The sequence below is a fragment of the Prionailurus viverrinus genome, chromosome B3 (assembly GCF_022837055.1).
Source record: "Prionailurus viverrinus isolate Anna chromosome B3, UM_Priviv_1.0, whole genome shotgun sequence".
Lineage (NCBI taxonomy): Eukaryota > Metazoa > Chordata > Mammalia > Carnivora > Felidae > Prionailurus > Prionailurus viverrinus.
In genome coordinates this window covers 137,938,381-137,954,223 of record NC_062566.1, presented here as the reverse complement: position 1 = coordinate 137,954,223, position 15,843 = coordinate 137,938,381, and the positions used below count along the sequence as shown (strand labels likewise).

The window sequence follows — 15,843 nt, the reverse complement described above, 5'->3', positions numbered from 1 at the left end:
AGAGGCTTCCAAAAGCACACTCGTAAGGTAAGCTGTCCACTGTCTCTAAGATCCCCAGAAAACGTCTTTAGAGCTCTACAAAGGCGTGGCGGTGCTACCCCAGCACGACAGGCACGCATCGGCTCGTGCTGCCCTTTCTGCCACGGCTTCTGGGAATCTCACAGCTAAACATGCTCAACTGTAGTAACTATTTCTTAATATGAGTTTTCTGGTACGGTGACCTCTTCTTCCCCAAAACAACCTGCCTCCTTATTGTCTTTATTTTAACGGTTCTCTTCTGTATCATTTATAACTTTTAGAGAAGTTGAAGCATCAATAGCAACTGTGGCTTCTGAACCAAAAAATGACCGCTGATGGTAGATGAGTTGGACAGTGATTGACAAAGGACAGAATATTTGAAATCAGAATTGTTCCAGATGGTTTCAGGGTTTCTCTTCTTGTAGACATAACAAATTGCAGTGGGGAGGTAGATAACTAACGTTTGTTGAACACCATAGGCTAAGAACTTCTGCGTTTTCATTTGGTCCTCACAAAACCCTCTGCAGGAAGTGGAATTATTCTCATTGTATATGGGAGAAAAATTGAGGCTTACGAGGGTTAAGGAATTTGCTCAGTCAGGTTAAGGAGTGGCTCTGGGGCAGAAACAGATCTGACTCTATAAACCCAGGGTGCTTGGAATACAGGGGGCAAAATGTGGCGTATCACAACAGTTTTTAAGAGAGTTTATTCATATTCTGATATTAACCCCAAACTGAGAGGTCTTTCACACAGCCTCGAAGACAAAGATACAGTCCACCTTTAGACCCAGCAGCTATTAGAGGACTCAGGAACAGGGCTCCCCCCACTGGTCAGCCCATGGAACCACACCATTTACTTCTGATTGTTTTTCTAGGCCTTGGTTTTTTGGAGGGAATCTCCAAGCTAAGGAGGACAGGATTAAACTTCCTTTCATTAGCTTTATCTCTTTCTTTTCTCTTTTTTTAAAAAATTTTTTTTTGGGGCGCCTGGGTGGCGCAGTCGGTTAAGCGTCCGACTTCAGCCAGGTCACGATCTCGCGCTCCGTGAGTTCGAGCCCCGCGTCAGGCTCTGGGCTGATGGCTCGGAGCCTGGAGCCTGTTTCCGATTCTGTGTCTCCCTCTCTCTCTGCCCCTCCCCCGTTCATACTCTGTCTCTCTCTGTCCCAAAAATAAATTAAAAAAAAAAAAATTTTTTTTAACGTTTATTTATTTTTGAGACAGAGAGAGGGAGACACAGAATCTGAAACAGGCTCCAGGCTCTGAGCTGTCGGCACAGAGCCTGACGTGGGGCTCGAACTCACGGACTATGAAATCATGACCTGAGCCGAAGTCGGCCGCTTAACCGACTGAGCCACCCAGGCGCCCCTCTTTTCTCTTTTTTAAAATTAACATTCTGATGTGTATCAATAGCCTTAAAAATGTGTATACCCTCTGATGCCAGTAAATAATGCAATTTTACTAATTTATCTTAAGGAAATAACCAAAGGTGTACCCCAAGAATTTTGTGCAGACATTTACCATTGTGTTGTTTACAATGATGAAATCCTAAAATCAAGCTAACTGTCCCCAAATTGGGTACTAATAAATAAATTATGGCATACCATATGATATTATTCAGGTTTTTAAAATATTTTCAAAGAATATTTAACGAGGGGGTAACTCATACATGTTAAATGTAAACTATCCAAAATAAATACACAGTACAGTATCAATTTTGTGAAAATGTTCTCTTAAACACATAAAGGAACTACGGCCCACGTTTAATGTGGTTTTCTTCCCTGGACAGTAGGATCAAAGCTGGTTTGTACTGTCTGTCTGTCCTCTCTACTTTCCTATGTTTTCAAATTTTCCACATGTAATATGTACCGTTTAAATCAGGAAGAAGTTATTTTTTCAAAAAGAAGAAAATTTCCACTAGAAATTGTTTCTATGAGGATCTTCTTTTGGGATAGGAAAGAGAAAACCTCTACTTAGAATTGTTTGCTCAGGGGACCTTCCCATCCCCACACCGATGTCAGGGGGAGGAACTCTCCATTCGCATGTCACTATAGCACTTATGACAGTCACTTAACAACTCAGAGTCATCGTCAAGCTTATAATCTACTACAAAATTCAAATTTGGGTGGTATATGGATTCCCTTTAAAGGGAAACTGGTTTATTTTCCTGCAGCTTATTTATGTACAATTACAAATCTAAGGTTAAATCTATGATGTTGATGAAACTAGACAGAAACAAAACTACCAAACCAGCAAAATTCAAAATGACAGTACTTTAACAAAAGGATGATGTCGCTCATATTAAAAATCATTGTCAACCCACAACTATACGGTCAATTAATCTTCAACAAAGCAGGAAAGAATATCCAACGGGGAAAAAGACAGTTTCTTCAACAAATGATGCTGGGAAAACTGGACAGCAACATGCAGAACAATGAACCTGGACCACTTTCTTACACTGTACACAAAAGTAAACTCAAAATGGATTAAAGACCTAAATGGGAGGCAGGAAACTATCAAAATAGAGGAGAACACAGGCAGTAACCTCTTTGACCTCGGCTGTAGCAACTTCTTACTAGAATCATCACTGGAGGCAAGGGAGACAAAAGCAAAAATAAACTATTGGGACTTCATCAAAATGAAAAGTTTATGCACAGCAACGGAAATAATCAACAAAATTAAAGGGAACCTACAGAATGGAAGAAGAGATTTGCAGGTGACATATCTGATAAAGAGTTCATACCCAAAATATATAAATAACTTAAAAAACTCAACACCCAAAAACCAAATAATCCAACTAAAAAACAGGCAGGGACACCTGAGTGGCTCAGTCAGTTAAACATCTGTCTCAGGTCATGATCTCATGGTTCGTGGGTTCAAGCCCCATGTCAGGCTCTGTGCTGACAGCTGGAGCCTGGAGCCTGCTTTGGATTCTGCGTCTCCCTCTCTCTCTGCCCCTCCCCACTTGAGCTCTATCCCTCTCTCTCAAAAATAAATAAACATTAAAAAAAAAAATAACAAAAAACAGGCAGTAGACACGAAAAGACACTTTTCCAAAGAAGACATACAGATGGCCAACAGACACGTGAAAAGATGCTCAACATCACACATCATCAGAGAAACACAAATCAAAACTACAGTGAGTTATCACCTCACACCTGTCAGAATGGCTAAAATCAACAACACGAGAAACGAGCGTTGGTGAGGACGCAGAGAAAGGGGAACTCTCGTGCACTGTTGGTGGGAATGCAAACTGGTGCAGCCACTCTGGAAAACAGTATGGAGGTTCCTCAAAAAGTTAAAAATAGAACTACCCTACAACCTAGCAATTGCACTACTAGGTATTTATCCAAAGAATACAAAAACACTAATTCAAAGGGATACATGCACCCCGATGTTTAGAGCAGCACTATCTACAACAGCCAAATTATGGAAACAGCCCAAATGTCCACTGACTGATGAATGGATAAAGATACCGTACATATATTAAATGGAGTATTACTCAGCCATAAAAAGGAATGGAATCCTGGCACTTGCAACAACATGGATGGAGCTAGAGGATGTTATGCTAAGTGAAATAAGTCAGAGGAAGACAAATCCCATATGATTTCACTCAGATGTAGAATGTGAGAAATAAAACAAAGGGGAAAAGAGAGAGAGGCAAACCAAGAAACAGATTCTTTTCTTTTTTTAGTGTTTACTTAGTTTTGAGAGAGAGAGGGAGACAGAGAGTCAGCGCGTAAGCAGGGGAGGGGCAGAGAGAGAGGGAGACACAGAATCTGAAGCAGGCTCCAGGCTCCAAGCTGTCAGCACAGAGCCCCATGTGGGGCTCGAACTCACGAACCTCGAGATCGTGACCTCAGCCGAAATCGGGACGCCTAACCTATGGAGCCACCCAGGCACTCCCCAAGAAACAGACTCTTAACTAGAGATAGCACATTGGTGGTTACCAAAGGGGAGGAGTGTGGGGAAGAGGGGATAAACAGGTGATGGGGATTAAGGAGCACACTTGTGATGAGCACCAGGCATTGTATGGAAGTGCTGAATCACTCAACTGTGCACTTGAAACGAATATTACACTGTACGTTAACTTGAATTTACAATGAAAGAAAATAGAGTAACAGAAAATAAAATAAAAGCCACTGGGATTCATGGTGACGTCATCAGCTTGGGAAATCACTAGTGAAAGCTATCAGAACCACTTCCATACATGTCTCACACAAAGAACACTGGAATATGGCCGGCTTGAATGAGTATTTTCTGAAACAGGTTTCCAAACTGCTGTGTATTCTTTGACAAATTATTGACATTAAAACTTCCATGAAAAGTACAACTCAAAATAAAAACAAAACCATCTACAACGTCAGTAAGTTAGTGGCACTGGCCTAAAAACTGGCAAACAGAGCAACAGAGGAGATCCTAGGAAAATACACAGAAAATACCCCCACATATAGCTGGTCTCCCTGACATGACTTGCAATGACTTGGAGAAATGCTCTCCTGCCCCCCTTCTGCAGCACTGCATTCAGAAATGTACTTGGACCCCAATGGGTGAGCTAGTGCAGGCCAACAGTGATTAATAAGGACTCTGTTCGTGCCTGTGTATCTTGCACTGTGCCCTATAACCGCACTGTACTCCGTATAACTCCAAGATTGATCGAGTGCCCTTGGCCCAGATGAGGTGGTTCCTTGGTACAAAACCAGACCCGCAGGATGCCAGACCGGCCATGCCTTACGTACACAAGGCTGGCCCTGTTGGGACCGTGGGTGGTCCTCCTTCAGGAGTTACTGGCTGCAACAGACACCCCCGAAGACAATGTTGAGATCCAGATGTCGGTACCGCCATCCACTTAGAAAACATTCCTGATATCTCTGCCATGTATCTACTGATAGAGTCAAGTATATAATCAGTGATTTTGAAAAAAATGTAATCTTGATCTTCACCCCATATTCCAGACAATTGGATGGATGACTTTTTTTAGATTTTACATATAAAACAGAAAAACAACTTAAATACTTATCAAACTTCTAGAAGAACGATTTCTTAAATATAAGAAATGACAGAAAAGCCATGCAGAAAATGACTTATTGACATAAAAATCTTAATCTTATATGTGTGTGTGTATATATATATACATACATATATATATACATATATATATGTATAAAAATAAAAGGCAGATGGAAAATATTCAGATAAATGACTCAACAGATAAATGACTAAAGTATATAAAGAGAAATACAGTAGTCTGTTGGGGGGGGTTGGTTGGTTGGTTGTAAGTAGAAAAGGATACAGAATGAATCTAGTAAATGTCTAGAAATCATTTAGGGACAGGGACTATTGGGAGGGAAGATCTGGTTCTTTTCACCCACTTACCCATATAATCCAACACCAGGCAACATTAAGCCCTCAAAAGCTGACTCTGAATTAAGACATGAAAATACATAAGGTCTGTTAGGAAAAGGGGAGAATTCAGGCAATACCCTATAAAATAAAACTTAAAAACATCACTCAGGTACAGCCTTAATTATCCAAGGAATTTGATTCAACAGGACTTTTCCCCTAAAATATGTGAAAAATATGTGCCTCAAATGTTCAGTTTATTCATGAGAATCCAGCCCTATGCCTTAGACACTTTTTTAAAAAGATTTTTTAAATGTGTTTTATTTACTTTGAGGGGGTGGGCAGAGAGAGGGAGAGAGAGAATCCCAAGCAGGCTCCATGCCGTCAGCGCAGAGCCTGAAGTGGGGCTTGAACCCTGCAGGCAGTGAGATCACGACCTGAGCTGAAATCAAGAGTCAGACGCTTAACCGACTAAGCCACCCAGGTGCTCCTAGACACTTCTTAAAAGGGATGGTTTGAAGACTACCTTGCAGACCTTTATGAACAGATCACATCTCTACACTCCCGTGAGGTTATCTAGCAAGAAAAATCATGTGTTATGCCCACTGAAAAAAAACTCAGGATTGAACAAAAAGCAAAGTGTTTTTCATGGATGAACCAGGTTGTTTATAACTATCCCAATCATTTATCTGAGTTGACAAGGAAGGTAAGGAACAGACCTCATTTAGGCCTTCTGCAAAAGCCACATCCTTGAGGTACATGTCAACATACGTAAATCAGTGCTTAACTATAAACAGCCGGTGACAGAGAACCATGGTAAACTGTCAGCAGCATTAAAAAAAATTTTTTTTAATGTTTATTTTTGACAGAGAGAGAGACAGAGCATGAGCAGGGGAGGGGCAGAGAGAGAGGAAGACGCGGAATCCAAAGCAGGCTCTGGGCTCTGAGCTGTCCGCACAGGGCCCGATGCAGGGCTCGAACTCACAGACCGCGAGATCTTGACCTGAGCTGAAGTCAGACGCTCAACCGACTGAGCCACCTAGGTGCCCCAACTGTCAACAGCATTTAAAAAAATCTGTGTAAAAACCAGACAACTTAAAGAAAAAGAATAACCGAATGCCTCATTTTGGAAAAGCCACTTACAAACTTCCATTCCTATAGCCGTGCCTTTTTACAGTTGATCCAAAAGAACAGGGTCAGAGAAGGCTAGTATGCTATTGTTGATCAAAAGATTAAATGTTCTATTCAAGAGGAGCAGATAAAGGGTAATTTTTACCAAATAAACAAGGAAATCAAAACAGGAGAAAGGAAGAAACATGGACAAAAGAGAAGAAAGCATCTGCTTCCAAAATCCTTTGCATCATAGTAATGATCTGAACTTAACTACAATTTTTTCAATTAATTATATATTCAAAGGAAATAAAAATATATTCTTAAGATTATCTTGATTCTAAGAGCATTTCAGAAACCATGACAATCTAACATAGTTGACAGCTATAAGAAAATAGCTGTTATTCTCTCCAGCTTCTGGAGCCTGCTATAGCTTAAATTTCCTGCAGAACTGAATACTGACTCAAACTACCCCCAACGTGCATGCATGAGGGGCTTTTACTGCCAGTAACCGGGGACCAAGAACAATCTCCAGCTAAAGAGAACCAGAAACACAGAGAAAAAATACACTAAATATCTGCTTGGAGGCCTGAGGGAAGAAGACACATCAGAGACTCAGGGAAGCGAGCTCAGTATTTAGGGCTACTTTTCTCTAGGGGTGTTTGCCAATTCTAAAGGGAATGTTAGGGGGCGCGTGGGTGGCTCAGTGCGTTGAGCGTCAGACTTCAGCTCAGGTCATGATCTCATGGTTCATGGGTTCAAGCCCCGCGTCGGGCTCTGTGCTGACAGCTCAGAGCCTGGAGCCTGCTTCCGTTTCTGTGTCTCCCTCTCTCTCCGCCCCTTCCCTGCTTGCTCCCAGTGTCTGTGTGTCTGTCTCTCTCTCTCTCTCAAAAATAATAAACAATAAAAAAAATAAAAAAGAAACAGCTCAATCCCTGATATGGCACTGAAGTGACTCCAGATCCTAAGCGCCCCATTTGCCTGACAAAAGCAAATGTGAATTAATCTCTGGCAGAGGAAAATGTCATCTTAGATCTCAAATTATTTCTACAAACAATTATGCAAATTCAATATCCAGCACAAAATTAAAAAAAGAAAACAACAAAAACTAGGCACATAAGGAGATAAGACAGAATGAATGAAAACCAAGAGAAAACAGACATTGGAAATGACTCACATATAGTGCCATAATCAGACAAGCTTTAAGATAATTATGCACACCATATCCAAAAGACAAGATCGATAATTTTGGCAGATAATGGTAAACTATAAAAAGCAAAGCAAATGCAAATTAAACAATCAAAAAATACAGAACTGAAATGAAAAACTCAACTGAGGGGTACCCACCTGGCTAGGTCAGTAGAGCATGTGACTCTTGATCTCAGGGTCATGAGTTTGGCCCCATATTGGGTGTAAAAAAAAAAAAAAACAAAAACAAAACCTCAATTGATAGGTTTAATAGATCATTTACAGAAGAAAAAAGATAAGTGAGGAGATATCCAGAATGAAGGACAGACCGTCAGAAAGGAAATACAGAATTAAGATTAAGAGGCAGAATATCCAGTGAATGATCTAACATGTATTAACTACAGTTCCAGAAAGAAAGGTGAGACAGAATGGGGCAGAAGCAATATTTGAAGTACTAATGGCTGATAGCTTCCAAAACTAAAGAAAGATGCTGGGCCACAGGTTCAAGAAGCCCTAAGCACCCCTATTATAATTAAAAAAAAAATCATACCAGGGACAGCAATGAGAAACCAAAGACAAAGAGAACATTTTAAAAGTATCCAGAGAAAAAGACTACTTTCAAAGGAATGACAGACTGACATGTGGCTTCACAACAGAAACAATCCAAGTCAGAAATAATGAAATAGATTTGAAATGCTAAAAGGAAACAATGGCAAACCAAGAATTCTGTAAGTACTGAGAAGACCCTTCGCGATGGAGGAAAATGTTCTAAAATTGGATTGTGGCCAGGGTGCACGGGTGACTCAGCTGATTGAGCCTCTGGCTTTGGCTCAGGTCAAGATCTCTTGGTTCGTGGGTTCGAGCCCCGCATCGGGCTAACTACTGTTGGTACAGAGCCCACTTTGGCTCTTCTGTCCCTCTCTCTCTCTCTGTCCCTCCCCCCCCCTCGCCCCTCTCCCGCACTCTCAAAAATAAACAAACATTAAAAAATAAATAAAATTAGATTGTGGTAATAGTTGCGGAACTCTGTGAAAAAACCAAAAACTCCTGAACTGTATACTTTATTTTTTTAAAGTTTATTTATTTTGAGAGAGAGAGAGAGAGAGCGTGCGCATGAACGAGAATCCTAAGCAGGCTAGGCACGAATGCAGAGCGTGACTTGGGGTCAATCTCACAAACTGTGCGATCATGACCTGAGACAAAATCAAGAATCAGATGCTTAACTGACTAAGCCACCCAGGTGCCCCTGAACTGTATATTTTAAATGAGCACATTTTATGGTGTGTGAATTGTATCTCAATCAAGCTGGCTTTTTTTTTTTTTAATGCAGGTAAATAATAACATTTGCAAACACACACTGTAAGAATCTGTCACCCCAGACCTACATTAAAGGATACTAAAGAGTATTTTTCAGGTGAAGAATGGCCCCAAATGGAAGACTGGAAGGTGACAAAGAAGCCACTGAAGAGCTATGGGGAAAGGATGCCTTTTCTGATAATCAGTGCTGAATAAACGGTGCTATTAAAATGAAATTAGTCCCTTTTCCAGAAGCAAATCAATTCCACAAGTCACACACACACACACACACACACACACACACACACGCACAAAGTTACACAAAAACAAATTCCAAGCGGCCTGTAGATCTTAATCTGAAACGCAAAATCCTAAGATTTCTGCAAGATGTTGTAAGAAACTATCTTCTTGACTTTGGAAAAGAATTACAAATTAGGGGAGAAAAGACATGTAAGCCCCAAAGAAAACTGGGCAAAACATCTGAACAGGCCCATCGTAAAAAAGGATTCCAAATAAACATGAAAAGATGTTCACCCTCATCAGCTCGCAGGAAACTACGATTTAAAACCACAACAGGATACCACTTCAGACCCACCAGGATGGCTAAAGTTTAAGACCGACAATACCCAGTGCTGGCAAGCAAGGATGTGGAGCTCAAGAACTCCCATACACTTGCTGGTACGACTGTAGATTGGTCAAACCCTTTGGAAACTCGGTATTTATTAAATTTGAAGAGCTGCGTGTTTCTTGACCTAAAAATTCCACTGCCAGGCATATACCCAACAGAAATGAGTGCACCGGGAAACATACACGAGTATTCGTAATAGCCAAAAGGTAGAAATAATCGAAACGTCTCCCAACAGTGCAATGGATAAACTGTGGTACAGTCACGCAACAGAAATCCACAGGTCAGCAAAAAATGGGTGAATCTCAACAACTTGAGCGAAGGAAGCCAGACACAAAAGAACGTGTACTGTATTGTTTCGTTTACGTCAAGTTCACGAAACAAGCAAGGTGAAACTACAGACACCAGAGGTGGTATACGATCTGTGCTCTGAAGGTAAAATTACACAGAAAAAAACGGCAAGGAAGTGATGACCCCTACAAGTCGGGGCTGGGTTACCTCGGGATTAGGAATTCCGGGCTCGTGGGCGCCGGCAGCGTTCCAGTTCTCGGCCTGACACCCAGCACAGCCCTGGCTGGGTGGTACATCAGGGAGGGGTGGTTTGGGGTCCTGCACTTTCCGGGAGAAGACAGGGACAGGGGCCAAGGGAGGGGGGTGGGTGAAGGACACGACCGCCCTGCCCAGGAGCGCGGCCGGGGATGGGGAGGGGGCGCCCAGGGGGCCCGCCCGGGAGAGGAGGCCGAGCGCCCGCCCCCCTGGCCCCGCAGGTGCCCCTCGCCCCCTCCGCACGCCGCCCCCGCCGTCGCCCCCGCCCCGCCCGCCGTCCTCGACGCCCCCACGCCGCTCCCGAGGCTGCCCCGCCGCCGCCCGCCGGGTCCTCTCCCCGCCGCGCCGCCCCGCCCGACTCACCTCATTGTCGCTGCCAGGGCGGGCGCGCGGGGCCGGGGGGCGCGGCGCGGGGCGCGGGGCGTTAGCGGGGGAGCCGGCCCCGGGCGCGGCGGCTCCGCGTCTCGCTGGGCTGCGGGGGGCAGCGGGGGCGCATCTTCTCGGGGCGGGCGTCCGGGCCGCTAGCTGCGGGGACGGGCTGCGGCGGCGGCGCCTGACAGCTGGGCCCCGGCCCCTGCCATCTTGGCGGGCGCGTGCCCGGGCCGGCGTGTGCGCGCGCCGCCGGGGGCAGGGCGGGCCGAGGAGGGGAGGGGGCGTGCGCGCGCCCCGCCGAGACTCGGGGCGCCGGCCCCGGCGGGCGCGGGCGGCTCGGGGTCCGCGGAGGGGTAGGCGAGGGGGGCGGCGCGCGCGGCCGAGCTGCGCCGCGAGCCGAGACTGAGGGGGCGTCCCTCCGCCGGCCGAGGAGAGTGCGCGCGCGGTGCGTCCCTCCGCCCCCGGCCGCCGAGGGGGAGAGCGCGCGCGCGGCGGCCCGAGCCCGACACAAAAGGCGCGGGGCCCCACCGCCCGCGCCTCCGGGAGCGCTAAACGAGGGGCTCGGAGAGGCGGGGCGGAACTGCAAGGGGCGGGGCGGAGCTGAGAGGGGGCGGGGCTTCTTCGGAAGGACGAAGAGCGAGGGGCGGGGCGGGGCTTCGGGGGACTGGGCTGTAGGGGACCGGGCTTCAGGGGAAGGACGAGGCGCGGGGGGCGGGGTTAGAACGGAGGGCGAACAGCGAGGGGCGGAGCCTTGAGGGTGGAGCGGAGCCATGGGCGGGGCGGGATGCTAGGCGGGCACCTGGAGCGCAGAGCCCCTCCCCTCGCGGGGCGCCCCCGACATCCACAGGGGTGGCTTAGGGCGCTGGCGACCGTGCCCGGTGACCCGAGGATTCCAACTACCCCTGCGGTGCGCCCCACCTGCTCGGACAGGGATCCGAGGGGCGCCGAGGTCACCCACCACAGATCCCTCTTTTTGTAACTAGCCAGGTCTGGCACCGGGAGTCGTAGCTTTGGGATTATATCAGCCCCTGGGGGACCTCCCCTAGTCCCATCAGGCACCCCAAAAACCACAGCCTGTGAAAAATCACATCGGCCATACAGCACGAAGTAGGTGCTCCAGGTTTTCTCGGTTGTCAAATTCTCATCCTTCCGAAAGGTTACCGATCCTCATTGCTGGCTGGAAACCTTCGGGGTTCCATTCCCCGTACCCAAGTGGACACAGTTCGTCGTGCTTCCTCGGCATTGCCACTAATGCTCCCTTTCCTGTCTGTCACAGTAACGTCAAAATCATATCTACCTTAACGAAAGCATATCAAGTGTTTGGAGGAGTCTGGCATTTGGTAGGAGGACTGTGAAGGGTCGCTGTTTTACTCCCGGTCCAGACGGAGAGTCCTTGTGAATTGCGTGGTTTTGCCCAAGGTATCATACGGAAGTGGTGGAGCCAGTCCCCAAGCCAAGGTTTTTCTGAGTCAAAATCCTAGCGCGCATTCATTCTACTTTACTGGGCTTGAACCTGCTTCTCCCTGGTTGCAGGTGGGTCTCTAGGTGCTTCTTTCCCTCCCAACCCCTGCCCCGCCCCCGCCATCCACTCATCAGGAGTTCCTTACTGACGGGTTGCCACATTTTCACTTTCTTTCTATTTGTTTGAGCTGGAGTCTTAAGGCTCAAAAAGGCTTGTTGGCCCCCTACATGCCGATTAACAGGTCCAGAAGGTTTCCACTCCTTCTAACCCTATTTGTCCTATTCTTCAAGGTTGGCTCTCTGCTACAGAAGAGACTTGTTAGACAAGTAAAAATTACTAAAATGGACAAGCCCCAGGGCACCTGGAGATGCCTCTGTAGAGGCAGCATGATCCTTGGTCAGTGTGTATCTGCTGTGAGAGAACACCACCCCTGCCCCTTGGGATATTGGCCTGTTTGTTCCCAGTTTGGTTTATTTTATTTTTTTAAGGCTATTGATTTATTGGGGGGGGGAGGGGCAGAGAGAGGGAGAGAGGGAATCCCAAGAGGATCCACACTGTCAGTGCAAAGCCTGACTCGAGGCTCGTTCTCACAAACCACATGATCATGACCTGAATTGAAATCAAGAGTTGGACGCTTGACTGACTGAGCCTGCCAGGCGCCCTCCACTCGGTTTATTGAAGCAGATGGCCCATTCAGACCTCCCTGCTGCTTTAGAGTCTGACAGGCTGTTACTATCCTGTAACTGGAAAAGGTTCACGGGGCCATGTTGATAGTGGATTTACTGTAGAACATTGGCACCAAAGGTGAGGGGCACACACCCCCTGCCAACCTTTCCTGCTAACTCCCGGTATTCTGGAACAATAAAGAAAGGAGGGCCAGAGAATATTGATGCCGGAAAGGACCTGCACATCCTTCTCTTAGTAGAGGGGGTGTGGAATGCCGAGAAAGCAAAAGGGGTTCAACATCATTCAGTGAAATCACCAAACCAGCTGGGTTGGGCTCCTGGTGAGATAGTTTCTTGGATCCAGTGTTTGTTCCTCAGAGGGCTTCGTGAGCAGCTGGAAGGGCTGAGAAGAAGCTGAGCCCTGCTTCTCCATGAATAGGCGTTGGTCTTACCTACCCAGCCCAGGATGCTTGGGAAGGAGATCTTCACGTGTTGCTGTTCCACCAGCAGTGTAGACCTCTCGGAGCCTCCCTTTCTCACCCCACAGATGGGACTCCTACATCCTTGTAGGCACTGCTGAAAACAGCTCGACGTAGGCTCCGGAAAAGATCCTTTCCTCCTCCCCTAGCAGCCTCACTCTTGCCTCTCCTTCCCTCCCCCTAGTTTTTGAAATCAGTCTACTTAGCATGTTTCCCGTTTACTAAAAAAGCCTTTATTCCTTAAAGGTACATGAATTCATGTCTTACATTCTTCTGATAAGAAGAAAATCAACAGTTTTGACATGTATGACCCCCTGCCCCAAATAATTTGTCTCTGGAGGTCACCCTTACTTGGATTTGAAAAGATCGCTTCCCAAAGTCAATGATTTTATGACGCCTGATGTGTGTGGGTGCAGGACACATAGCCAGGCTGATTACCCCATGAGTCAACTTGGAGGCCCTCCTGGACTGGTTTTCCCATTCATGGGGGAGGCAGGAAAGACAGGCTTTCTGCTATGAGCCCAGGCTAATCATAGAGCCACAGACACGTAGTAGAGCCAGGAAATCCTCAACAGGTCTCTGTGTCACCTCCTGTCCAGAGGGGGAAACTGGGGCCAAGAGAAGTCATGGAGGCAAGTTGCCAGATGAACACACGTTTTTGCAGACCCCAAGTTTCAGGAGCGCCTACATTATCTCCTGCTCCCTCCCTGTTTCTTGAAGCTCTTCCAGCCTTGGGTCACTGTTGAGGAACCAACCCTCTGGACCATCTTCTCTCTCTTTTGGTGTTGCCAAAACAAACCTCACTCACCACAAATAACTGAAAGAAACACAGTTGCTTTGGATGATTCACCAATGAGACCATGTCTGGTTTATATGAACAGCATCAGTAAATTGCTAATTCATGCCAGAACCCAAAATGAAGACGTGTTTCTTTGAAGGGAAGATGACAGCTGTCTCAGAGAACTTGGGGACAATCTGTGACACTTCATCTTTTTGAAAATCAATATTCACACCATTAACCTTGTTGACCAACTCATTTATTACCAACAGGGTTTTCCTCAAATATAACACAATTTGTTTTCAAGCCTTCATTCATCCAAGGTTTACTGAGCACCTATGTGTCTCCGCCCAGCATACTGCCTCTGTCTACCTGGCAAACTGTCTTCAACCTCACCCACATGTCACCTCTCTCCCGGAACCTTCAGCATCCCCCTCCCACAGGACCACAGGCACCATCCTTCACGGTGCTTTGGGGCACTGGACTCAGCCCCATCACACCTTCACCATCCAATGTTGGCTCCTCCACCAGACCTTGAACCTCATGAGGGCAGCAAGCAGGTCTTCTTCCACTTTGACCCCACTTTTGTTACAGCACAGAAGTGGGGAGACGCTACTGACTCTTGGCCCTCATTCAAGCAGGGCCCGTGAGAGGTGGGGACAAGCCTGTGGGCCTTGCATTTTGGAAACCAAAGCTCCACCTGGCAGGAAAGAGAAATTGCTTCTGGCCCATTTTGCCTTCCTCACACTCCAGGATGGCCTGAGGCTCACAGCTGGAGCTTCTCTTTTGATTCCACCTCTTAGGCTCCCCAGCTCAAAAAGTGACTCTCCTTAAGATATTGTTTCACCGGCTTTTGAAGGCTCAGGAAGGGGCCACTCTTGGGGGAAGGGCCTGCGGTGGGCATCCTGGGGATGACTCTAGCTTCCCGCTGGGATGTCTCAAAGACCTCGACCAATTGAGGGGGAGCTTGGCCAGACATATGTGTGTTGGGGGGCAAGAGGGGAGGACCTTGGGTACCCTCCCAGCAGAGGACAACTTAATGCCACTGTTTACAATTGGAGGAGCGATCTGAGGGCCCAGGCCGGAGCAGGCCTGCTTTTTAGGAGGAGCCCGGAGCCAAATCCAGGCTGCCTGAGTGTTCCCACTTAATTAAGTTCAGAAAATTGAGCCAAGTGCATCCCTCAGGCCATGCTAGCCAGCAACCCTGGAAAGAGCTGCTGATCCCTTTCCTGGGAGCCCCAAGGCCTTTGGGAAAGAACACACCGCCCAGCCCCACCTAGGTAGGCCCAACCTCTCTGGGGCTTCCCAGCCTTGGCCATCAGATCTCTTAGAGCCCCTGACATCCAGGCCTTTGTGGAGCTGAGGGGGCCTACCCACAAAAGGGCTGGGAGGCCTGGGCCTGTGAGCATACATTTTAAGGGACTTGGGAAATTTGAAGGCTGTGATCCCCTCACACGATGTTCTACTACCATCGTGACAGCTCTGCCTGAGCTGTTAGCAGGTGGCATGTCTAATGGAGGAAATGATAGAGAAGTTTCAAGGAGAGTCCCGAAGATCTTGCATTAGAGCAATATGCGAACAAAAAGTAATTCTTGGGAATAAAAACATTATTTCAAAAATTAAAAAACAAATTAATTAGGGGTAGTGAAATACAGAAAAGACACTGATCTAGAACTAGAGTTGGCACACTTTTCCTGCAAAGGACCAGATAATAAATATTTTTGGCTTTTCGAAGGTCATTCGGTCTTTGTCATAACTACTCCACTTGGCCATTGTAGCTTGAGGGCAGCCATAGACAATCCATGAATGAATGGATGAATTATGTTCCAATAAAACTTTACTTACAAACACGGGTGGCAAGCTGGGTTGGGCCTGCAGGCCATAGTTTGTTGACTCAGGCCCTAGAGATCAAACGAAAAAATTACTTGGCAAAACAGAGTACAACAGGGAGAAATGGAAATTATC

The 15,843-nt window shown here is 46.6% G+C and overlaps 2 protein-coding genes across 4 annotated transcripts in view; both read right to left on the bottom strand.

The window, feature by feature from the left end:
- Positions 1–10,757, bottom strand: part of EVL (Enah/Vasp-like) — a 152,259-nt gene extending 141,502 nt beyond the window's left edge. For 2 of the 3 annotated variants that reach the window (XM_047864566.1, XM_047864567.1), the window contains exon 1: positions 10,075–10,186. In XM_047864566.1, the coding sequence (XP_047720522.1) occupies positions 10,075–10,163 (89 nt within the window). In that variant the 5' untranslated portion in view covers positions 10,164–10,186. Of the gene's footprint in view, positions 1–10,074; positions 10,187–10,485 lie in introns of those variants that run through there. The other variant, XM_047864569.1, reaches the window with a different exon arrangement.
- Positions 10,758–12,352: 1,595 nt separating this feature from the next.
- EML1 (EMAP like 1) overlaps positions 12,353–15,843 on the bottom strand; it is a 200,833-nt gene continuing 197,342 nt past the window's right edge. Inside the window, exon 24 of the transcript XR_007153110.1 lies at positions 12,353–12,364. The gene's annotated coding sequence lies outside the window, so the exon portion shown is untranslated. The remainder of the gene's footprint in view (positions 12,365–15,843) is intronic.